This window comes from Chanos chanos, chromosome 7, assembly GCF_902362185.1.
Source record: "Chanos chanos chromosome 7, fChaCha1.1, whole genome shotgun sequence".
Classification (NCBI taxonomy): domain Eukaryota; kingdom Metazoa; phylum Chordata; class Actinopteri; order Gonorynchiformes; family Chanidae; genus Chanos; species Chanos chanos.
Genome location: NC_044501.1, coordinates 38,322,833 through 38,345,692, shown reverse-complemented (window position 1 = coordinate 38,345,692; position 22,860 = coordinate 38,322,833). Strand labels below are relative to the sequence as shown.

At 39.6% G+C, this 22,860-nt stretch overlaps 4 protein-coding genes across 4 annotated transcripts in view; 3 read left to right on the top strand and 1 right to left on the bottom strand.

Annotated features, from left to right (window-relative positions):
• The first annotated feature begins 1,683 nt into the window (after positions 1-1,683).
• LOC115816540 (prostaglandin reductase 1-like) lies at positions 1,684-6,763 on the top strand. The gene is made up of 8 exons (XM_030779505.1): positions 1,684-1,789; positions 1,874-1,919; positions 2,126-2,185; positions 2,717-2,884; positions 4,110-4,383; positions 4,719-4,824; positions 5,120-5,238; positions 6,653-6,763. The coding sequence occupies exons 1-8, from the start codon at positions 1,684-1,686 to the stop codon at positions 6,761-6,763; spliced, it is 990 nt and encodes a 329-aa protein (XP_030635365.1).
• Positions 6,764-9,267: 2,504 nt separating this feature from the next.
• Positions 9,268-12,191, top strand: LOC115816539 (prostaglandin reductase 1-like). Its single transcript, XM_030779504.1, has 8 exons — positions 9,268-9,373; positions 9,460-9,505; positions 9,667-9,726; positions 10,253-10,420; positions 10,747-11,020; positions 11,333-11,438; positions 11,689-11,807; positions 12,005-12,191. Exons 1-8 carry the CDS (start codon positions 9,268-9,270, stop codon positions 12,113-12,115), a joined length of 990 nt encoding a protein of 329 aa, XP_030635364.1. The 3' UTR covers positions 12,116-12,191.
• Positions 12,192-13,952: 1,761 nt separating this feature from the next.
• txnb (thioredoxin b) lies at positions 13,953-18,423 on the top strand. Its single transcript, XM_030779506.1, has 5 exons — positions 13,953-14,053; positions 15,173-15,277; positions 16,328-16,393; positions 17,671-17,736; positions 18,056-18,423. Exons 1-5 carry the CDS (start codon positions 14,030-14,032, stop codon positions 18,119-18,121), a joined length of 327 nt encoding a protein of 108 aa, XP_030635366.1. The 5' UTR covers positions 13,953-14,029; the 3' UTR covers positions 18,122-18,423.
• Positions 18,424-19,133: 710 nt separating this feature from the next.
• Positions 19,134-22,860, bottom strand: part of svep1 (sushi, von Willebrand factor type A, EGF and pentraxin domain containing 1) — a 65,773-nt gene continuing 62,046 nt past the window's right edge. Inside the window, 2 exon segments of the mRNA XM_030779496.1 lie at positions 19,134-19,340; positions 20,431-20,524. Of these exon segments, the coding sequence (XP_030635356.1) occupies positions 19,310-19,340; positions 20,431-20,524 (125 nt within the window). The 3' untranslated portion in view covers positions 19,134-19,309.

Genomic DNA, 22,860 nt, shown 5'->3' with positions numbered 1-22,860 from the left:
GTTGAAACATTTAAATTACATAAAAGCATTTAGTTTTATTTTCAACACATAGTTATACTTGTCTAACGCCAGAAACATCACATTCAAATATCCTTATGAACCTGCCAGTCATGATTATACCTGATATGTCTGGCAGTGAAAATTTGTATCAAAGGAAGGACAAAGTCACACTAGTTTTAAGATATATCTGATTTGCCCACCCATGAACACGCTTTCATGTAAACTGATATGTCTGGCAGTGAACATTTGTAATAATATATATATATATATATATATATATATATATATATATATATATATATATATATATATATATATATATATATCTGATCTGCCCAACCATGAACACGCTTTCATGTAAAGTAGCCCATAGAACACAGGCACATGAGTACAAGACTACAAGAGCAGGTGTGGGTCACATCAGAAGTAACCTGCTGGTCTGAAAGCCTGTTTCCCCACAGTGAACAGTTATAGTGACTCTTTTATAGAGTTAGTGTGGGGTGCGTTTTCCTCGCATGGCTCAGTTTTTAGGGAGTAAAGGAAATGACTATAAATATAAAAACGATCATTTAGCATTGCAAGGCAAGGCGTTTAGATGTTGATAGAGAGTGGGATCTCCCATGATGACCGTTCCCACACCCCCGCAGGCACGAGCGGTCACGGAATGGTTTGACGAGCGTGAAAATGCCATCTCGGTCGCTGGATCTCAGGCCATGTGAGCACTTGTGAGTCATTCTGGAGCGGAATTTGAGACTGCATTTGCCGCCGTTAACAATGCAACACAGGATGATGGAAGTTCTTGAGGGAGAGTGGCGAGGCGTGCCTTCGGTAGAGTTCCAGACCCTTGTAGAATCTACGCCAAGATGTACTGAAGCTGTTTTGGCTGTGTGTGGTTATCTAATGCTTTGTTCAAAATGTTTCTTTGTTCTGGAAGTTACCTGAGCCTGGTAGAATCCTGGCGGCCTCTGGTGTATAGACATAGTCACTTTAAATTATGCTAAGATAAATGAACAGAATCACCCTTTATCACAAAAGCTATGACTCAGCAGAAAGATTTTTTACAGCCTCCACCTGGACATTACTTTGAAAACACCTACACACCTGCAGCAAAAGTTCAGTTTTCTGTGTACTGCTAAAGGCTACAGGAATTTTTTGGCGATTCTAGACCTTTTTTTATTTTGAACTTCGCAAAGCTACTGTTTTTTCAGAGAGACTGAGCGAGAGAGAGAGAGAGAAAAAGACTTTATCACCTTAAATGTTTAATTTGTTTGTACAGATGGATGACAAACTATTTTTATAAATTACATTTTTCAGATAATTAATGAAAAAGTGAGTACTGTTAGACCAGGTTTCACACTTCACAATAACCAGTATAAAGAATATTCACATCTTTCCATCAGCTAGCATGTTCTTATCAATTGCCAGTCAGTGAATGACCCGCTGAGTCATGATGACACAGCATATGCAATTGATCAAAGTATTCAAACCCTACTTTTGATTAAAACCATTATCAGTCTAATACTAATGTCAGCCCTGCGGTAGATTTTGCAACATCACTAAAACAAACACCTAACCTGTGTGAACCGAGAGCTTCTATAAAAAGCTGGACCGTATGTTCTTTATTGTTGTCGAAGCAGCAGCAAGAGCAGAATCATTACAAGATTCTTCCAGAGGCAAGAAACTATGGTTAAGGCCAAGACTTGGATTCTAAAGAAATACTTTGAGGGTTTTCCTAAGGAGAGTAACTTTGAGCTAAGAGAGGTGGACCTACCTGAACCAAAAGATGGAGGTAAAGGGAACAAAACACTCTTTCCTTGCCAATTTGGAGTGTGTCTTTCACTTTTGTTAATTTGTGAAAATGATTCTATTCCAGAGGTCCTGGTAGAGGCATTGTACATTAGTCTGGACCCATATCAGAGGTACTGAATGCCATTATATCTTACTGGAAGTAAGGATACACCTTAATGCACATGTTCAAAACTTTTTTTTCTAACCATATATAATAACAGTATAGTCAGAAGGTCAATTACTAATTGTTATTTCTATTTCTATGAGGTTTAAATAGTTTTATTGGTGAATGTTATGAACCTAAGACCATTCTCTCTATGCACTGTAACTTTCCCAGGGGTTTCACTGAAAGGTTTATCAAAGAAGGAGACGTCCAGTATGGAGGTCAAGTGGCCAAGTAAGGGAAATGAAGAGATCATTACAGAAATGTTTTGCATTGCAAACTTGAAAATACTACAAATTTTATTTTCCAAACTTGAAAATGCTACAGCATTTTGCCTGGTTTGTACTATATTGATTGGGAAAAAAAAGGTTAGCTCTACACCTTTTATGATATTGCTCTAAGAATGGGCAAAAAAAAAAAAAAGACCCTTTACAATTGGATGTGTTGAAATGTAAACGGTTGGGCCTTGCAACCAGAGTGAACCAAATCTTTGGGAGTTCCTCCCCTTCATGCCCCTTTATAGGCCATTCCTTCACTGTGCTTTGGTTGAATGAATATGTTCTAATGTTGGGCTTGACTAAACATATGAGGGTAGGGAGACCTGGAGGGATTGTTTGCTGCAGTTGCAAACTATTTTGTTGTGGAAGTCTGAAAATAAATATGCATGCACAGGTTCACTGCCTTAATGTAACACTGAATCTCCACCTCATTTTGAATTGCACTGAATGCGTGTCAAATCTTTGCTGTATTTCTATTCCTTACCAGGGTGATCCAGAGTAAAAACAAGGCTTTCCCTGTTGGGTGCAATGTATTTGTACACAGTGGATGGAGGACTCACACTTTGTCTGATGGATCAGACCTCACCAAAATCCCAAGCAACTGGCCAAAAGATCTTCCCCTGTCCCTGGCTCTGGGAGCCATCGGAATGCCAGGGTAATTAAGCAGCAAACACAGATCAGTTTCATATGAATTAAGCTAGCCAGGCCCATTTTAAAGTGTTGGTAATTATTTAAATCTTTTTTTTTGTTGTTGTTTTTTTTGAATTTGTAACTTTCCCCCAAAACACACAGGAGACTATAGTGAATGCCCATGATAGCATTTTTCATCGTTACAGTTTGTTTAACTATTAAGGCATGTTGCGTTAAAAATAAATAAATAAATAAATAAATATTAATAATAATAATAAATGGCCAGTTGATAGGGTACAAAAACTAATTTGGGGTCAGATCCAGACTAGTTTCCTAGAGAACAACATTAATTCTATGTAGATTGTACATGGTATCAGAAATGTGGCCAAGGGATGTTGGTCCATGGTAATATGATGACATTACACACTTGATACAGCTCGGACAGTGGTACACTTGTGCTGCCAGTAGTACAATCTGTCCCAATAGCACAGTTCATCCCAAGTATGCTCTATAAGGCTGAGGTATTGGGACTGTTCAGTGGCAGTACATGTACTCTGTAACATGGTGCATTTACTCTGATTCAAGCAACTGGTTAGCTGCTACGTTCAGATATGCCGTGGCATTCAAACATTCCTCCGTTGATCCAAACGTAAGCCAGGAGACCGTTCCCCACTCTGTTAAACCAATCCCACCCACCGGTACTGCTAGGCATTGGCTAGGCATTGTTTTCCTATTCCATGTCAACTTGTCTTTCCAGGACTGGATCATCTGTGACCCATGAGAACAGACAGGTCGTGGGTTCTGAGATGATGTACTGTAGCATTACCGGCCCGTTCATAGCCCATCTCATAATTCGTATGCTGGTTCTTGCCGCTCTCCTGGTTTTCCTTTGTTGCCTCATATGTGGGGAAAACCCCCAGACACTGATGTGATTGAAATGCGTAGTGGCATAGCTGATTCTAACCTACTAGAACAGACATGCCTGAAACCATGAATCATGCTGTGCTCAGTTGGCTCTAAGTCATTTGATTTACTCACCTTACATTCAGTCAAGCAGTAACTAAATCCCATGATCCCTCTATGCTCTACTTATATAAAGAAATCAATGACAATGTGTCTCGCTGTATAGAACAGTCATTTCCATGCTTGCTGTGGTGTACTTAATAACTGGCCACTGATTGTAGATTTCCCAAACTTGAGTTTGAGAACAAAGTGGAGCTTGAAGTGAAGTATATTCTTTTGATCCTAAGGTTGACCGCTCTGTACGGTTTAGAGGAGGTTCTCCAAATCAAACCCAGTGAAACTGTTCTCGTCAATGCAGCGGCCGGAGCGGTTGGAGCAGTGGTCGGTCAGATCTGTAAAATCAAAGGCTGTAAGGTGGTTGGGTCAGCTGGGAGTGATGCTAAGGTGGCCTACCTGAAAGAGCTGGGCTTTGACGAGGCCTTTAACTACAAAACCGTCTCATCACTGGAGGAGGCCCTCAAAGCCGCCTCTCCTGATGGATACGACTGCTACTTTGAGAATGTAAGAGGATTCATACACTGTAGAACTGCATTGGGATGAATTCATAAGGGATGAATTCCACGTTTGAATGCTATTAATATTCAATCTAAAGCCACAAAAGCAATTTTTCATTTGATTTTATTTTTTTCTTTTTAATGAACATTTATTGAATATTTACATATTTAACCGCTTATCATTTTTACGTCTTGGGTTGGGCTCAACAAAATTAAAATTTTAAAGTAAGATTGGTTGGGATTGGAAGAAAGACATCAGATTCTGTATATATTCAGAATGCATGTTTCATTATTTGTGACAACAGGCTTACTTATTGCTTTGGTTTTATTTTCAAATTGCAGGTGGCTGGTCCCTTCTTTACTGCTGCTCTCTCTCAGATGAAGAAAGAGGGACGTATTGCTGTGTGTGGAGCCATTGCTGTGTACAACGACACCACCCCTCAGACATGTATGGTTCCTTACAACCTTCTTACTAAACTTTTCAAGGACAACTCAAGCACAAACGTATCTTTCTGTGCAGCGTAAATCCTGTGTCTATGTAACTTCAAAGACAGGAAACCAATATCTAAAATCTCACAAGAGTACTTATTTTCAGATGCCTCTTTGTTTCTGAAGTGAGTTGCTCTCATACATTAAAAGAATTTTCTGTGTGTGTGTGTGTGTGTGTGTGTATGTGTATGTCTCTCTGTTCATGTCTGTCTGTGTGTGTGTGTGTGTGTGTGTGTGTGTGTGTTCTCCGTCAGGTCCTTACCCACATAAAACTATGCTGGTTAATCACATAAAAATGGAGGGCTTTAGCGTGTGGAAATGGAAGCACAAAGATGAAGAGTCTCTCCAGAGACTGCTGACCTGGATGAAAGAGGCAAGTTTATTTAATAAAGAAAGAACCACGCCCACACCTTTCCTATTCATCAACACATTATCATACATAAGTGAGAGTAAAGCTCAGCTCTGATGAAGTGAGAACATAGTCCTGGGTGGAACCTTCATTATATGAAACCAAGGACTAACGTCGTAGTCCTATGTATGTGTTATTTTATCAGGGGTGGACAGTAACGAAGTACATTTACTTGAGTACTGTACTTAAGTACATTTTTCAAGTATCTGTACTTTACTTGAGTGTTATTTTTTTTGGAAACTTATGACTTTTACTCCACTACATTTGAAATTCAAATATTGTACTTTTCACTCCACTACATTTCTATGAAGGTTCTCGTTACTTGTTACTTTAACGCATAGCTTTGAAGTCAGCGGACAAATTTTCTTTTCAAAATTGCGATAGGCCATATTGTGTTCATCACAGGGGAAAAACCAATCACAGTAAACTACTCCAATGCTGTCAGTCAAGTACGTGCTGCAACAACTGAACTTGGCGGTTTTACTGATGGCTTCTACAATGGAAGATAAAGATGATAAAGATAAAGGTTCCTCACCAGAGCAGCCATGGCCATGTCTTAAGTCCATGTCTGACATTTTTGAAATTAACTGGTTTCCAAGCTAATTGCTTCCCGTATGGAAATCAGTTGTCTTGAAAACCATTTGGGGCATAACACCGGGTCCTGTGTGAATCCACTGCTGACGCATACTAATAGTTAGCTAGCGAAAATGCCGAGTTAATGTTACTTACAAAAATCCTTTCAGAAGTATATGTTTTAATCTTGTCAGGTAAACACAGTAATATTTGTAAGGTTAGCGGATTCATGTAGGACCTGGTCCCAATAAGACGAGGGGGGCGGGAATCAAGCGATGATGATGGTCATCCGGCTGTTTCACATTTCAGACAATGCTATGTAGTAGAAGTAACATTAACCTAGCCTACAACATTATGACATGTTTATCCTTTTAAGGCCAATCTGAGTTAATCTAGTGCCTGTTTAACTGAAGCTATACACTGTCTTTTATAGAGGAAGCATTTGGTTCAACTGTGTTTCTATATGCTTTGTAGCATATTCCACAAGCTTTTTATTGTACAGGTTCTACAAGCAAGTCAGTGCATTCAGTAGGTTGTTTCAGAGTCATTAGACTCTGTAAATGCATTGTTGCAACAATACAACAATGCGATGACATTAAAAAGAAAATGTACTTTTGACTACTTAAGTATTTTTAAAAGCAAGTACTCCAGTACTTTAACTCAGGTAAAAATTGAACTGAACAACTTTTACTTGTAGTGGAGTAATATTTGACCAGGAGTATCTATACTTTGACTCAAGTAATGGAGTTGTTTACTTCGTCCACCTCTGTATTTTATTAATTCTCTCTGTCTCTCTGTCTTGCAGGGAAAACTGAAGGCCAAAGAAGTGGTAACTGTCGGGTTTGAGAACACTCCTGCAGCCTTCCTCAGAATGCTGAGAGGAAATGACATTGGCAAACACATTGTTAAAGTGTGAGACATGTCACAAGCAGTACTGTTCGTTATTTCACATAGACAAGGATAATCTGTGTTTATGCATAATGGATGTACTCACATGAGGGTAAACACCACCCCAATGTTTCAAAACTGTTCTTACAAAATATGAAAGAAAACGGTTGAGGGCAAATCAATGTGTAGTAGTTTTTTTTTTTTTTTTCGCCAGGTCCTCTTTTAGTGATGTTTAGGAGGAGTAATCTTAATCTTTAATCTTAATCTTGTCCTGATTTGTACTGTGGTTCTTTTTATTAATGTGTTGTGATTTCTGTTTACTAATGGATTTGTTCATTAAAAATCTGTTCATTCTAATGACAACTGGGACATATAACCTGACATTCTCTGTGAGAAGAATGAATTACAGTGTACAATTTCTACAGGATAAACTTGTCATCGTAATCAATGTAATACGTAACACAAACGATTTAAATTTGTAATAAAGCATTTTGCTCTTCATTGGTGGTGTTTGACTTTGCACCAGTTACTCTTTTGTCCACAAGATGTACACGCAATGAATTTTGACGTTTCTGGTTTTGCGTTCCACCTTAAAATGATCGTTTCCGAAACCGGTCAGAACCAAATGAAATACCGGTTAATAACTTTCCATGTAGGGCTGTGTAACATGACAATATGTATCTTTTGGACGGTATAAAATGTCTGTTGATAGATATTTTACTCTATAGTCTCTATCGCTAATGACACAAAAACATCACAAAGACGCATTGCATCACTAGCAGCGCTGTAGTCCAGTCCTCGGGCCGAAATCCACTGTGGCTTCATTTGACTGTTGAGCGATCGTTGTCAATCACAAACGTTTAAGTGGCAAAAATGAGATACTATGTCATTTTAACACCGCAGTTTACAAGCTTGTCAATATGCCGGGAACATTATGTTTAGCCTAACTAGAGCTAGGAGGAATGGATGAAGTTGATGTCTAATTTTTCCCTTTTTCGGTTGCAAATAGCGAGACCACACCACATTTTATTTTCACGCTATATCACCGATTGCCGCCGGTAAATTTATGTCCACTAGCGTGAGTGACGTTCAGAGAAAGGAAGAAAACTCCAACACCAACGTTATTGCGAGCAGAAAGTATTTAAATTTGTTGTAATGAACGAGAAAATAACGTTATTAACCTAAAACTGGTTCTCACAAGCATAGCTGTGTAAGTACACTCACACCACACACACACACACACACAGGTTTAACGTTATTTAAAAAAAAAATGAATGGTTATATTACTAATATTACTTCAAGTTTCAAGTTGTATTGGTCACATGCCAAGGTACAGTGTACAGTAGCAGTGAAATGAAGATCGGCAGCAGGGCAGACTGTACAAAACTAAATCATAAAAATAACAATAACAATAATAACAGTAAATAAAGTTTACTTTAAGAACTAACTCAAAAAGGAAGGGAAGAAAGAGCTAAAACATATTAAATGACCTACATCGACAGTTTGGACGGAATACATTCTGGAGATAAAAACTGAAATGCCATACATACAGTGAATGAGATATACACAGTATAGATATATGTGTGTGTGTGTATGTATGTGGGGGGTGGGGGGGGGGGGGGGTAGAGTAGGACTGAAGTTAGACTCCAGTATGGGCTCTGATGGCCGGAGGGAAGAAGCTCCTACAGAGCCTCTCAGTGTTGGTCTTGAGGTTGCGGGGACGTCTGCCAGACCGCAGCCACTGAAAGAGTCTGTGGTTAGGATGGTGGGGGTCCTTCATGATCCTGCTGGCCCTGGTGCCGCAGAAACATTCAAATAAATGTTTCTGTTCCAGAGCATTAATAATATGAAGTTTCTGGTTTCGTTTTAGCTCCTAGCGATTTTTTTTTTTTTTTTTTGGTTTTGTTCCTTGAGCCGGTTCAAAGCTTTGGTTTTGTTTGGTTTTGTTTTTTTGAATGATTTAAAATATCCCCCTATTAGTAAAGGCTTAGGAGAAAACAAAACATTTCCTTATTGATAGAATTTCAGTCTTGTTTTCATAGTCACTATTACATGATTTATTTACGACAATGTGAGTGATACAAGGTGTTGCACATCTTTGAACTTTGAGATGCGTAATTTCCATTAAAAAAGCTATCTCAAAGTGTTTGCCATCCTTGACTACGTGCATGACTACGATAACATCAATGCCTACTAATAATTAAAATAATAATAATAAAAACAAAATCAATCATTGTCTCCACCTGCAAGTCATTTTTGTACCGTCAGGACACAAGAGAAATCTGCTAAGTCATGATGACAGCATACAATGAGATTTTGACACAGCACTGTACCTAATCTCTTATCACATATAAAACCTGCGAGCAAGTCATTATGAACTGGCGCAAACATCAGCTTTCACTCTCACTACAGTGAAAGTAGGCGCACTCTCCAGCGATTTATTGCACCGATCCGTTCCATAAAAGCCGCAGCAAACACTGAGTGGGAATCATTGGAAGCACTGTCCTAAGCGTATTCCACAGTTGAGGAACCATGGTTAAGGCCAAGACCTGGATACTAAAGAAACACTTTGAAGGCTTTCCTAAGGAGAGCAACTTTGAGCTAAAAGAGGTGGACCTCCCCGCACCAAAAGATGGAGGTAAAGGAAATAAACAGCTCTCAGTTTGACTCTAGCTGACGTGTAAAGCTGGCTTTGGTTAATCTATGAGCATGGATGTGTTTCAGAGGTGCTACTGGAAGCATTGTACATCAGCTTGGATCCTTACCAGAGGTAATGTGCCCTCTCACCACTTACAAGAGAATTATATATACACAGCATATAATATATTATTATGTAATACATCACATGAGCTTGACGTGCTAAAATGAAGTTGTTGGGGTTTTTTTTTTCATTTAAATGAATAATCACTCTTGTCTCTACGCTTTACGCAGAGCTCTGAGCAGACAGTTTCTGAATGAAGGGGACGTGCAGTATGGAGGTCAAGTGGCCAAGTAAGGGAAACAACCGACTTAATGATTGTCTACATGAACATGACAGAATACGTTGAATTAGATTTTTGCGTTGGTCCTCACTGCATGCTAAAAGTTGTGTTTGTCTAGTTGGTAGTTGGTGAGCGAGCTGACAAAAAACCCCCCAAAAAAACAAAAACAAAAAAGAAACCTCTGACATGAAGTTCCTTCATAAAATGGAAGGAGCTTAAATACTGTAACGTTCCTCTAAGACTTTTTATACACACAAAATGGGTGCAAAGTCCACCCCCCCCCCCCCCCCCCCCCCCCGTAAAGTGTGCATTGTTTTCTTAATGGTCAAATAAAATTCAAAGGCCATTACGATAACGCCATCTTATCGCCAATCTACTCCAGAGGGGGAAACACCCTTTCGATCTTACGATACTCCGCGCTTCATTTATGAATAAATGATTACGGTTTTTAGGGTGTTTTGCTATCACTGTGTTTCAGTTGTGCTTTTATTCTGCGTGAGATGTTATTTGTTCACCGTTGTTGATTGTAATTCCAGGGTGATCCAGAGTAAAAATCCAAATTTTCCAGTCGGATGCAACGTGCTTGTGCACAGCGGATGGAGAACCCACACCCTCTCTGATGGGTCAGACCTCACTAAAGTCTTACCCAACTGGCCAAAAGAGCTTCCTCTCTCCTTGTCTCTGGGAGCTATTGGCATGCCTGGGTAATGTAGTCCTTGAATCAAAAGTTTTGATTTTATCAATTAAAGATGGTCATATCTGTTTTTCCTGTATACTAGTGTCCAGTAGGTGGCACTGTAGCAAAGTGTGTTCCTGTAGGGGAAAACTGCCACAGAGAACTCTTCTGAATTAGATACTTGTCATTTTAAGGTGTGTAAAAACAAGAATCTGGCTGTATAGGGAATATTGTGTACATGTTTTTCAGTAAAACTATGGCAACTACTATACATTACAAGTTATGAGACGGACATTTTGGTCATATCTTGACACTGTGCACTAATGAAATTGAATTTTCTTTTGTGTTCACCAGATTAACCGCTCTGTATGGTTTAGAGGAGATTGGTAATATTAAGCCGGGCGACACAGTCTTGGTCAGCTCAGGGGCCAGTGCTGTTGGTACAGTGGTTGGTCAGATCTGTAAGATCAAAGGCTGTAAAGTGGTTGGGTCAGCTGGGAGTGATGCTAAGGTGGCCTACATGAAAGAGCTGGGCTTTGACGTGGCCTTTAACTACAAGACCGTCTCATCACTGGAGGAGGCTCTCAAGGCTGCCTCTCCTGATGGATACGACATCTACTTTGAGAATGTAAGAGAACTGATGAAGTTTTTTTTTTTTTTTTTTTTTTTTTAGTGGAGCAGATGGTTTTAGAGTTTGATGAATGAACACTGTTACTAAGTAGGTTCTGACCATCTGGATAAGAATTTCTCATCATGTAAGGTATGACTTCAGTACATGGTTTGACAAAGGACCGGAAAGACGTTGATGTGATTTACTTGTACAAGTATCAATTAAATATAAAGAACGTCTGCAAAACCCTATTTAACTTCAGTTGCATGATGAAAAAAAACAAACAAACAAACAAAAAACACACTATAGAGTTTATACCGTCTGTTCCAGGTTGCAGGCGAGTATTTCACTGCAGCATTATCACAGATGAAGATGGGTGGACGCATTGTTATATGTGGAGCCATATCTTTGTACAACGACACCACTCCAAAGACATGTAAGCTTCTCTCTTACACATGTTATCACGCTAATTGAAACGTGAAGGAATATTGCTGCACTTAAAGCCTTGGTTCAGAATGTAGCAACATTATAGAAAATATTCTATCCAGCAGAGGGCGCAATAACACTGCGGTGAGCAGAGGGAGATGACCGCGTTAATCATTTGTTTTTAAGTTGACATGGAGCAGTTCCTTGACACACAGAGATATTTAAAGTTTGTGTATGCGTGTGTCTTTGTTTCCACCTAGGCCCTTTTCCACATATGACCATGCTGAATAAACATCTGAGAATGGAAGGTTTCATGGTGGGCCAATTTGCAGAGAAGGACCCTGAGGCTCTCAAGAGACTGCTAAACTGGATGCAAGAGGCAAGCGGAGGGGTGGGGGGGGGGGTTCTAAACTCTGATTCAACAGTAAACATTCTTTCGCCATTCGTTTGAGTAAAACGTAGTGCCAATCAGTGTTTAAGACTTTGGGGGAGAATATCAGTTATCTGGAATGTAAAAGATAAGATTGCAGACTTCTGAATGACGAACTTCTCTCTTCTCCACTTTTCGACTCGCAGGGAAAACTGAAAGCCAAGGAGCACGTCACTGTCGGATTTGAGAACTTGCCCACTGCCTTCTTTCGTATGCTGAGGGGTGATGACCTTGGAAAGGCTGTTGTTAAAGTGTGACGGACAAACTGGACTGTCACTGATGGCACACAGTCTACATCCCATACCATTACATACACTTGACTTTCGTTTTGCAGTTCAAACAATAAAATCCATTTTTTTTTAAAAAAAATCAAATCTACATGATTGTGTTTTTGCCCACAAGTAGATGTCAGAGCTGTCTTGATAACCACATAACAATGCTTTTCTCGAAACCTGTATTCTATTTACATGTCATGCGTCAGTTACCACTAGCAAGACGATCAAAATCTATATTTCTAAAAAAAAAAAAAAAAAAAGTAAATAAATTAATAAAATTCCAATCTTCTCCATGTTCACTGTACTAGTACTTTTACAGAAACTCATGAAATAAGAGACAACACGTCTTACGTCCCAGAAATGAACTTGATACACGACACAACAAGCTCTGAGCGCGCACTGAAGACAAAGTAATCCGCAGCCTTAGCATTAGATAGCATTTACGTGTTTTACCGCGATTAGCTCCAAAATAACAGTATGATGTCATTGACAGGAAGATAGGGGGAGCTTTTGTGGCCTCTGAAAGCAGGATGGTATTTTTAGAAACTAATTTGAATTTCATTAGGCTGATGAGAGGGGTTCATGTGTCTATGGCAGAGAAAGCGCCAATTTCACATGAACCAGTGCGGCATCGCAAACAAAAACGTTCTAAAATAAGTCATATTCTCTTTTAAAGAGTGCAAGGTTTTTAATTTTGTGGGTTTGATGCTTGAGCCAACATACAACTAGATTTTTCAAATAACGTAGGTTAGGGCACTGGTACCATTTTTATATGTTTTTTCACATGTTCACGTTTTACTATTAATTAGGTCCAATCGATTCATGTTCCCTTGGTTCCGGCGCATAAATGCATTACTATAATGAAAAATTAAACTGATTGGTCAAAACAGCATTACATGTCCCTGCAGCTGCACGTAACATGTTCCCTTGAGAAAGAGAAGGAAAGGGCCGAATGATATCTGCATGTGTTGAGAAATCATAAGGATTGTTGGAAAAAGAGGACACGGAGAAACACTTGATAAGTATTCAGCAAAATACGCGGTGAACTGCTTAGTAGCTGGGCCCTCTGGATGGGGTGAGAGTGTGCATGATCATGATTTGGGCACAGTGGTCTGAGAGACGAACAGAAAATGAAGCCTCAGTTTAGAAGAAATCACAACGTACGTACTAAAACTGTCCTGGTGAAAAAAAAGTTTAGGCCATCATTATGAATCCAAAGTGGTGAGTGAATTCTGGATGAAAAGTACTGTTATTCCCTGACTGTGGCATTTAGCCTGATACGCGCAAATGCTACTCCCTACACATTCCGGAACAGTAGGTGGAGACATGCATCGTATAGTTACTCACAATTTCGTCTTAAATTCACCAAAGAAGAAGAAGAATACCCGCTAAGTCATCATGACTTGAAGATTGGACAAAAGAGCGAAACGAACACAATGAAACGTGTCAAATTACCGAAAGTATGGTGCAAGAATATTTTCACGTTCGCTGTTTAGAATCTTTGAGACGATTCATTTACCAACATTATATTCAAAAGTAACGTAATTCCCCTCACTACCAAGCGAAATCACTTTTAGTAAGCAATGTTTAAAACATCGACCGTTTTGATTTCCAGCTAAAGTATGACTCAAAAATATCCCATTCGCAGATCGGCAGTCTATTTGATCGGTCTGAGGCTGGCCTGTACTCGTAATGACACAGTGCACATGTTTGCAATATCCATGAATTTGCGCAGGTGCAATGCAGCTAAAATACAGGCAAGTTAACCGCTAGGGAGGGGCGGCGCTTTTGGGCTCGACCAGCGTGTTTATATACTGGCCATTTTACTTAGTAAGGCATTAGCGAAAGGGTTCCAAGCACCAAGTAACCTCATAACCCAGACAACCGCAATTAAAGATGATCATCGTAATTGAAGATAAGGTAAGTAGATTTTATGCTAATCAGCTATTTCTCAGCATCGCGTGAACTATTACATTTGGAAGCCGTTATTTAACTTTTTGCCAGTACAGGCTACTTTAGAGTCTTTAAATGAATTGTTTCATGAGTCATTACTATGAACGTCCTCTGACTTATTTAAACTCGAATGGACTTTTCGAGATACAGAAACGGGATGTTGGCGTTTCTGATAGTACACGTTGTCGTTTGCCGTCTGGTATATCTTCAATGAAATTCATTCTTAACTATTCAGAATATCTCCTCATAACGTTTACTGGGCATCATCGCAAATTAATCATTCCGCGTGTCGCATATTTTTGGGATTATGGGTCATTTTGAGATGGTGCACAACGCTTCCACTCGAGTCACCTCGAAGCGCGCAGTGTTGTTCTGCCCTCCGCGTGTTGTTTGTGTCTTAAGGAACTATGGAAGACATTTGCGCTTAAGTGAAGCAAACTTGGCGTCGACATTTTCCATCTTCGTGGAACGATCGATCGGATTAAAAACGTGCATTTTCTGCCTATTTGGTCACTGTTCCCCATCAGTCTGACCCTTTCCATGGGCAGCGGCTTTTCATGACCCATTTCGCCTGGACCATGTGACTTCGAATTTGGTCTGGAAGTGTGCGCCTGGTTGGAGATTAGGCCAGTTGATTTGAAAATCAGGCCTAAATCTGAAAAAGAGAAGGAAAGAAAACATCATTAGCCCATTCATTCAGATGTATAGATGAACCGTTCTATCTTTATAATTCCAGGACTTACTGGCTTTTCTCTCTCTCTTTTTTTTGGTACAAGTTCCTAGCGTAATAGCAAGCAAGCTAACAGCACCACAAGTCAATGACTGTTTCTATCAGCTTTTATCACACAACACGCAAATTCTGCCCCCCCCCCCCCCCCATATACTGCTGACATTAATACTACGTGAAATGAGGTGTAGTATACGCTTACGTAAATAACACGCTGTCATTATATCTGCAACAGTTGAAGCAACGACTTCTAAGCTGGTCGGAGTTCCCGTTCGCAATGTTTTTTTTATACAAGTAAACCACTTATTTAATACTATCTGACATGTACACGGATGTGTATGCTTTGTTTCCGTCCCTAGGCTGCTTTTGATAAAGCCCTGCAGGATGCAGGGGACAAACTGGTAGTGGTGGACTTCACGGCCACATGGTGCGGTCCCTGCCAAGCTATCGGTCCCATCTTCAAAGTAAGTGTTCACATCAATCCACCCTTCATCTTGTATATTTCCACTTTTCTGTCTGTCCACAGCCAAGAGGCATTTTAGCATAGCTTCATAAGTCTAGGTCTTGACGCTCGCTGCTCTAACCCGGCACTAACGCACCTGATTCAACTTGTCTCATAATTATCAAGTCCTTGATTTGCTCAATCAAGTGAATAATCACAGAGCTAGAAGGGGGAAAAAAATATTGTTGTCCAGTGGTCCATCTGGGATGAGATTAAGAAACCCTTTGTGTTCGCATCTGGAGCTGTCATGATTCTAATTAGAGTTCTCTGAAGAGAGAGCGGCAGAAATGGTGAGTGGTTTCACCCTGTGCTGCTGTGTACTGTTGTCTAGACAACCATTAGAGAAACGTTCTCTTTGTTTGGTCCATTAGCGAAATGCTAATGAGATTTACAGAGTTTATTAGAAAGACTGGGAGAAAGAGAGCGCACTATGCAAAAAAAATAAAAATAAAATAAGATTAGGCAACGCAAGGTCCTACCTACTATTCTCCCTTGTCTCTCTGTGACATAGGTAATGATTTACAGCATCTATGTGGTTTTCCTGGAAAGAAAAGAAAGCATTCAGTCATCTAATTTGAGGGTATTTTAAATTGTGTTCTTGTATGCACCATGACATTCTTTATTGTTCGAGAAGGCGTAGGCCGGCGAAGGAGTGGCTGTATCTCAAAGATTTATGTTTCGTTATCTTCCCCCCCTCAGACTAGAACCTTGCTCAGTTTAACTGCCGCCTCTTAAAAACTGTCCAAGCACTTGACTCTCTGAACAGTGCACATCAGGTGTTAGTGTATGAGTCTATGTATGATTTATCTAAGTCAAGGATAATAATAAAAAGAAAACATTTCCGTTTGTATTCCTCAGCTAGATCTATAAAGTGTTTGATACTGTGACCGTGCAACTTCAGATATTTTAGGTTGTATTCGTACTTGAGTGAGTTTGCACCAGATTTTTTTGCTGACCTTTCTCTTCCTGCCTGTCTCTCTCTCTCTCTCTCTCTCTTTCTCTCTCCGTTCAGGCCTTGTCTGACAGCGCTGAATTTAAAAATGTAGTGTTTCTGAAGGTGGACGTGGATGACGCACAGGTGAGTTGAAGCTATCTGAGGCAGCCCGACTCTTTTGGTCCAGGTAACCTGTGGGAGTGTCTGAAACACTGGCCTTGTACAGATGTACCACACAGTCAGGTGCTTCAGGTGATGAGGATGGTTCACTGTGAGGCAACTCTTTTACAGTGTTTTTCCAGCAGTAACCCGATGGAGCTGGGCCTGTGTAATATTTGCATACGGACGGTCTTTTGTGGTTCGGAACACGCTGGCCTGACATGAATCAGAAAACCCCAGCACCTTTCTCAAAGGGGGTTTCTATAGTTACAGCGGGCCTCGCTGACGCGGCCGTTATTTGATATACTGATAAAGGACGGCCCGAGAGGATATTGGTGGATATTCCAAGCTCCATCAGGTCAATCAGAGTAGAGACGAGACAGTTCTATTGTGGTCACGTTACTATGGTTACAGGATGTGAGTGTTGTCAGGGTTGTAAGATAAACTTTGCACAAAGAGATGCCATGTGTAGGATTGAATGGGGGCCACGCTGTAGTGTTTGTATGTGTGTTCATTGTTTTACATACCTGTGAGGACGTCCGTCGGACATGTGTTGGATTTGAAAAAAAATTAAGAATGGCAAAACATGTTTTGGTCATGTTTTAAGTTGTTTAATTATATCAATCTTCAGTCACGTTGTAATGAAAGTGAATGGGGAAAACAATCATAACAAAGGAAATATCAGTGTGTGTGTGGGTGTATGCGTGTATGTGTGTTTCAAGAGAAGATTTTCCATTAGTGCTAAACCTTTTTTGTGTTTATTTAAATGTCAGCAACAAAGCTAGGATGATTTGCCATGTTCTGCTTGACATTTAAATCACATTTTAAAAGTAAAGATGGACATTGTCTGGATGTTTGTCTGGTGTGAAAAGATTGACACACTTTTGCTTCTTATGATGTTGTTTTCATATGAGACGTAGCGTTTTTTTTATAACTCGAAAGTCAGTTTGGCTGAAAGACGCCGAAGACGGTGCTCTTTTGCTCCTTTCATATGCAATTTGAGTCGAAAGGAAATTCATCTTCTCTTGCCTGTTATTTATTTATTTTTATCTATTTTTTTTTTTTTCTTAACTCAAATGCCTCTGTCTAACCTGCAGAAATATGAGCCAGACAACACAAAGGGAGCTCTGTGTTATTTGAAATGAGGATATTAAAGATCATTATCACCTGTTTGTGTGCTGGAACAACCTGCTTGACTCACCAGACTACATTTGTTTTATTATTATTATTTTTTTTCCCCGTCTTTTCCTTTTTGTCGCTAGGACGTGGCCTCTGCTTGTGATATCAAATGCATGCCGACATTCCACTTTTATAAGAACAGCAAAAAGGTGAGTTTGTTTTTGTTTTTTTCATTTATTAGGTTGAATTTATTGTCTTGTTTTGCTTTTTTCTGTAGATGAAGCATGTTTTTATGGAGGGGGAGGGGGGGGGAGGTGTTTAGATTTTTCTGAATATTTTGTTGTGAGATTTTTCTGAACTTTTGGTTGTTTGTGTACCGTCTCGATTCATACACCTATAAGCGAAATTTGCAGAAGATCTTAACTGATCGGTAGTTTGGTAGAAGCTGTTTTAAAGAAATATCTGAAATGAAGAGGTCCTTTTTTTTTTTTTTTTTGCTGAATTTTTTTTTTTTTCCTTCCTATCAAGGTTGAAGAATTTTCAGGGGCCAACAGGGAAAAGTTGGAACAGAAGATTAAAGAGCACTGTGCTTAACTGAATTGACAACACACAGACACACACACATACACTCACACATACACCAAAAGATGGATGACAACCATGTGTGATACATTGTTATACATAAATAAAAAAAGTTTTAATCCTTAAACATTCCATTTTTTTTTTGGTATTTTGACTAAGTTTTATTAATAATCCCTTACATTTAATTCCCATCTCCATTGTGTCGTCTGAATTGAGACTGTTTTGAAATCTGTTTTTCTATATCGGCATGTTAAAGTGGATATAGTATATGTTAACTTTTTAAAATAAGTTAATAAACACAGTAGAAAAGGTTCTAATGTCTTTGTTTATTCATCTCAGGGTCCTTGCTGATTCAGAGGAGTTGTTGAGTGGCTTTTATGTCTCACCATTGAAATTTATGTAATACACAGGGAAACATCAAGCCCAGTCGAATGTGGTCAATGATTGCTTTACTGCTGATCTCACTGTTTGAGAGCTTTTGTCCAGAGATATCCCAGTGGACTTTTTTTTTAATTTAATTTTTTTAATCTTCACAAGAACAATGTAAATAGATGAGTGTAGTGTGTTTTGTTTTTTTTAGCTTGACTTTTGGTGAATCAAATTCGGTATAGACATTAACTTACATTTTCTCTCTCTCTCTCTCTCTCTCTCTCTCTCTCTCTCTCTCTCTCTCTCTCTCTCTCTCTCTCTCTCTCTCTCTCTCTCTCTGTGTCTGTCATAAGAGAGGAGTAACGGAGAAAGAATCTAGTGTCCATCAGATTAACAACAATTGAAATATTGCTGAATTACCATCAGCAGATCACTCTTCCCCATGTTAGACAGCTCTGAAATCGTTTTTCTCTAACAAAGGCAAGGCGCCAGAAATACCATTTAAGTGAGCCCAGCGGTTGTTAGACTGTGAGGAGTAAAACCATCCCCATTTAATGGTATTTTATGCTTTAATAAAAATGTGAGAATAGTTTATACACATATACACCGGACAATCACATCAAGAGTTTTTACACATCGTACAAGTTCATGTATATAGCAGCATATATTTAATTAACACTGTTTAATTTCTATATGAAAAAATACAGCTTTATTTTACAAAACATTTATTTGGATTTTTTCTGGGGAAGAGAGAAAACACCTTGTCTGCAAATCTGTGACATGGCTGCGGAAACCATCACTTGAGAGGACAGAACTTCTTTGAGTGGCTTCTTAAAAATGAAAATATCCAGATTTTCTTTTCCTGAAACGTAAAGAACAAGTAAATAATAAACACACACATACATACATACATACATACATATATATATATATATATATATATATATATATATATATATATAAATGTATGTATGTGTGTGTGTATATATATATATATATATATGTGTGTGTGTGTGTGTATATATATACATACACACACATACATACATACATATATATATATATATAAATTATGTGTGTGTGTGTGTGTGTGTGTGTATATCTATAATCTATACTGTCTCACAAAATGATGCCCTCGAGTTATTTCTTCAGGTAATGGCTTCCGGCTGTGGCTTTTAAAAACGAGTTGCCTTTATGTACTGTTTCACATGACAACGGGGAGTTCCGTGTTGTGTTGGCTCACTGCCAGGCTAGTCTCTTGGGACTGCAGACTGACTGACTGACTGTGGATGAATGAACTTTTAAATTTGACTGATTCCAAATTCCTATCACTGTAAAAAAAAAAAAAAAACTTTTACAGCGTCAGCGGGCAAAGTGATCCACTTAGTGGACGTTAACAAATGAAGATGCCAACTGGAGGACGCAGTCTTCACTGATAGAAAGTTAAGTGAGCACCGCTGAGAGCAATGAGGAGAGTAATGCAGATATCTGGCATACATGACGGGAACACTTATTATCTGCGGCTAGAAAGAGCTCTCTCTCTCTCTCTCTCCCTCTCTCTCTTTCCCTCTTTCCGTCTAACGTTTACACATACTGCTCAGACTGATTCCAAAAAAAGGAAAACTCTGTCTCTTTTGTAAGAGATGGCACTCTAAAACTGGGTGTGTCCAAACGGCAAACAGGGATGTAGTCACAGACACACAGAAAGTCAACGAAATGAGGAGGCGCAGCGTTGGAATGGTTTCACTATTCAAAACGGCAGACGTTCAACTGGCCTGCGCTCCACTCCAAACATTTGTAAATTCAAGGGCCAAGTGCACGTGTGTGTGGCAGGCTTGTATACGTAGGCTTACATAGTGAAGCGCTAACAGGCCCCCTTGGAATGTTTTGAATTGATGTTTGCATAGGTGCGCAGTCAAATGTGAAACGCGCGCGTGTGCCTCGTAGCTTACCTGGAGCAGTCGTGCCCACTCCAGCCAGGGCTGCAGTGACACCGATTTGGCCTGATACACCTGCCCCCATTCAAACAGGGTGAGGAGCAGACAGCTGCGGGTTCATCACAAACACACAATCAACCGTCAGCATTCATGTAGTCACGTACTGTAATATGAGCCACTTAGAAGCTTCTCTAAGAATATCAGATGTCACTTCCTCTTTACTCGCACGTTGTGCAGCACAGGTTTTCATAGACCCAATAAGATTTTGAACACAACACAAAGAGAGCAGAGGGAAGAAAAGGTATAGTTATAAGGAATTTGTAAACTTCAGTATATATATCTATCTATATATCTATCTATCTATATAACAAACGTTTCCAAATATGTATGTAGCAATCAGAAAAAGAGCTTAATCATACAGTCATAGAGATAGTAGTTTCCCTTATGTCAGAGAGTTCGTAAAAACATGACACTTGATTATTAGTTATGTTGCGTATCATGTTACGTTTGCTTCAAAGGTGAATTCCCGGGTGTGTGTTGTGTAAACACAGTCATGTGATAGGGCGGGAAGGACAGCCCCAGTAATCAAACAGATGAACGTGAAGAATAGCCCGTTATAATGTTGTTTCCTCATTGCCCGAACATGAGAGAACAAAAAGGAAGAATTAAAAAAATATAAACTCTTCCCGGAGGGCCATCATTTCCCATAATTCATTTTACTTATTCGCTAACCACCTCCCTTGTTAACCGTCCCTTTTTGTCCCGCAGAGATATCGCGGGTTTGCGCGTCTCCGATCATATCCTGAACTAAGAGGACGTACACGCAACGTGTAGGCTACAACCGCGTCCAAAGTCCGTGTGGCAAGAACTTGGCTAACCTTTGTTCACTCAGACAGAAAGTCAACGTAATGTATGTCAACAATGGTTGAGACAGGGGAAAGGCATAGTGATTTTCCACCACCACAGCAGCAATAAGTTACCATTTACTAGGAGTGTTTATCAATAATCCGTTCTGATATGGAGAACCCAGAACCCTTCTTCAGTAAAGAGACTTGATCAATCTTTGTACTGCTCTGAATATAGAACAGCTACATGCAGAACGTGACGGGCGAATTTGGGAGACTGCAAAAATGATCCGAAAAACCGCAGCATTTAAAATACGGCACATTCGAAAATCGGAACGAGGAAAATTAATATGTGCAAAAAGATTGGGAAGCAGTCTTTTTTGTTTGTTTTGTTTTTTTTTTTTTAATTAAAATACGAATCCTTTCTTTATATGTCGGGCTTTACAGCTTTAATGATCTACGTCTGTTCAAATTTCTTCCGTAATTCCTCTGTCTGTTTACTTCCCTGATCGCAACATCCATTTTTTCTGAAGTGATAAGTTAAGACCTGTGGGGTATTTCAGAAAGCAGGTTTAGTGAAAACTCAGAGCTAGTTAACTTAGAGAAAGTAGTAAACCCCCTAATAGAAGAGCCCTATGGCTTTGTTTTGCTAGAAGAATGAAGCCACAGGACTCTTCTATTAGGAGGTTTACTACTTACTCTAAGTTAACTAACTGAGTTTTCACTAAACCTGCTTTCTGAAATACCCCCCTTGAAATGAAAGGCCTGCATAAAAAAGAGAAAACAACAACAACAACAACAAAAACATGAATATGGATACAGGTCATACGCCCTGCACTCTTGCTGGGTGATAAAGACGTCCAAAGTTCAACAAATGAATGTTCGCTTTCTCACAGATTCCGCGACAGAGCTTACGGTTGTGCTATTGCTTCACGGTTTTACTATGATTGTGAACACAGAGCAGAAATACACAAGCGAAGTTAATACACGGACAGTTAATCTGTTCATTAATATTCTATCCATTCTCCTTAACTGCAACACAATAAAATTTGCCCGTTGTTCATCCGCAGTTTATTAATGTTTGAATAAGCGCTTCGGGCCTGCGGGAATAACACACAGGATCATGAATGGACCTTTGTCACAGATGTGTGTCGCCGGGGTAACCGCGTCAGCATGACAAGGCGCCGCCATAAGAGGATGCGTCATGCCTCTCTCTTTCTCGTATCTCTATGACATCATCTAGACCTTTCATTATTACCCTGCTTCCTCTCCGTCTTAATGATCCGCTCTCGGGTGTAGTACGCTTGTGATTCTATAGGAGCTAAAACGGGGCTGAAAGCCCTTGAGATGAACAATTACATCTATGTGAGGTAAACAGAATATTCTAGACCCTGATTCTGGAAAGAGGTGATTAACGAGCTGGTTTAACTCCTTTTTCAGACTCTGTGTTTTACAGGCCTTGACAGCTTTTGCTCATGACTTTCCAGATCAGAATGATGTATAAGTATTCCAAGTAACCTTTCTCCACTGGCATCTCTTTTAGCAAGAATGTTGGCAACGTGTCTCACACACCAGCCCAGACACACACACACACACACAC

What these genes read in the sequence shown, in the direction of transcription:
- LOC115816540 (XM_030779505.1), top strand. Translation starts at nt 1,684, where the DNA reads ATGGTTAAGGCCAAGACTTGGATTCTAAAGAAATACTTTGAGGGTTTT. An exon ending in ACCTGAACCAAAAGATGGAG is followed by an intron (nt 1,790 to 1,873) that starts GTAAAGGGAACA and finishes ATTCTATTCCAG; the next exon opens with AGGTCCTGGTAGAGGCATTG. An exon ending in ACGACTGCTACTTTGAGAAT is followed by an intron (nt 4,384 to 4,718) that starts GTAAGAGGATTC and finishes TTCAAATTGCAG; the next exon opens with GTGGCTGGTCCCTTCTTTAC.
- LOC115816539 (XM_030779504.1), top strand. Translation starts at nt 9,268, where the DNA reads ATGGTTAAGGCCAAGACCTGGATACTAAAGAAACACTTTGAAGGCTTT. An exon ending in TATGGAGGTCAAGTGGCCAA is followed by an intron (nt 9,727 to 10,252) that starts GTAAGGGAAACA and finishes TTGTAATTCCAG; the next exon opens with GGTGATCCAGAGTAAAAATC. An exon ending in ACGACATCTACTTTGAGAAT is followed by an intron (nt 11,021 to 11,332) that starts GTAAGAGAACTG and finishes CGTCTGTTCCAG; the next exon opens with GTTGCAGGCGAGTATTTCAC.
- txnb (XM_030779506.1), top strand. Translation starts at nt 14,030, where the DNA reads ATGATCATCGTAATTGAAGATAAG. An exon ending in CTATCGGTCCCATCTTCAAA is followed by an intron (nt 15,278 to 16,327) that starts GTAAGTGTTCAC and finishes CTCTCCGTTCAG; the next exon opens with GCCTTGTCTGACAGCGCTGA. An exon ending in TGGACGTGGATGACGCACAG is followed by an intron (nt 16,394 to 17,670) that starts GTGAGTTGAAGC and finishes TTTTGTCGCTAG; the next exon opens with GACGTGGCCTCTGCTTGTGA.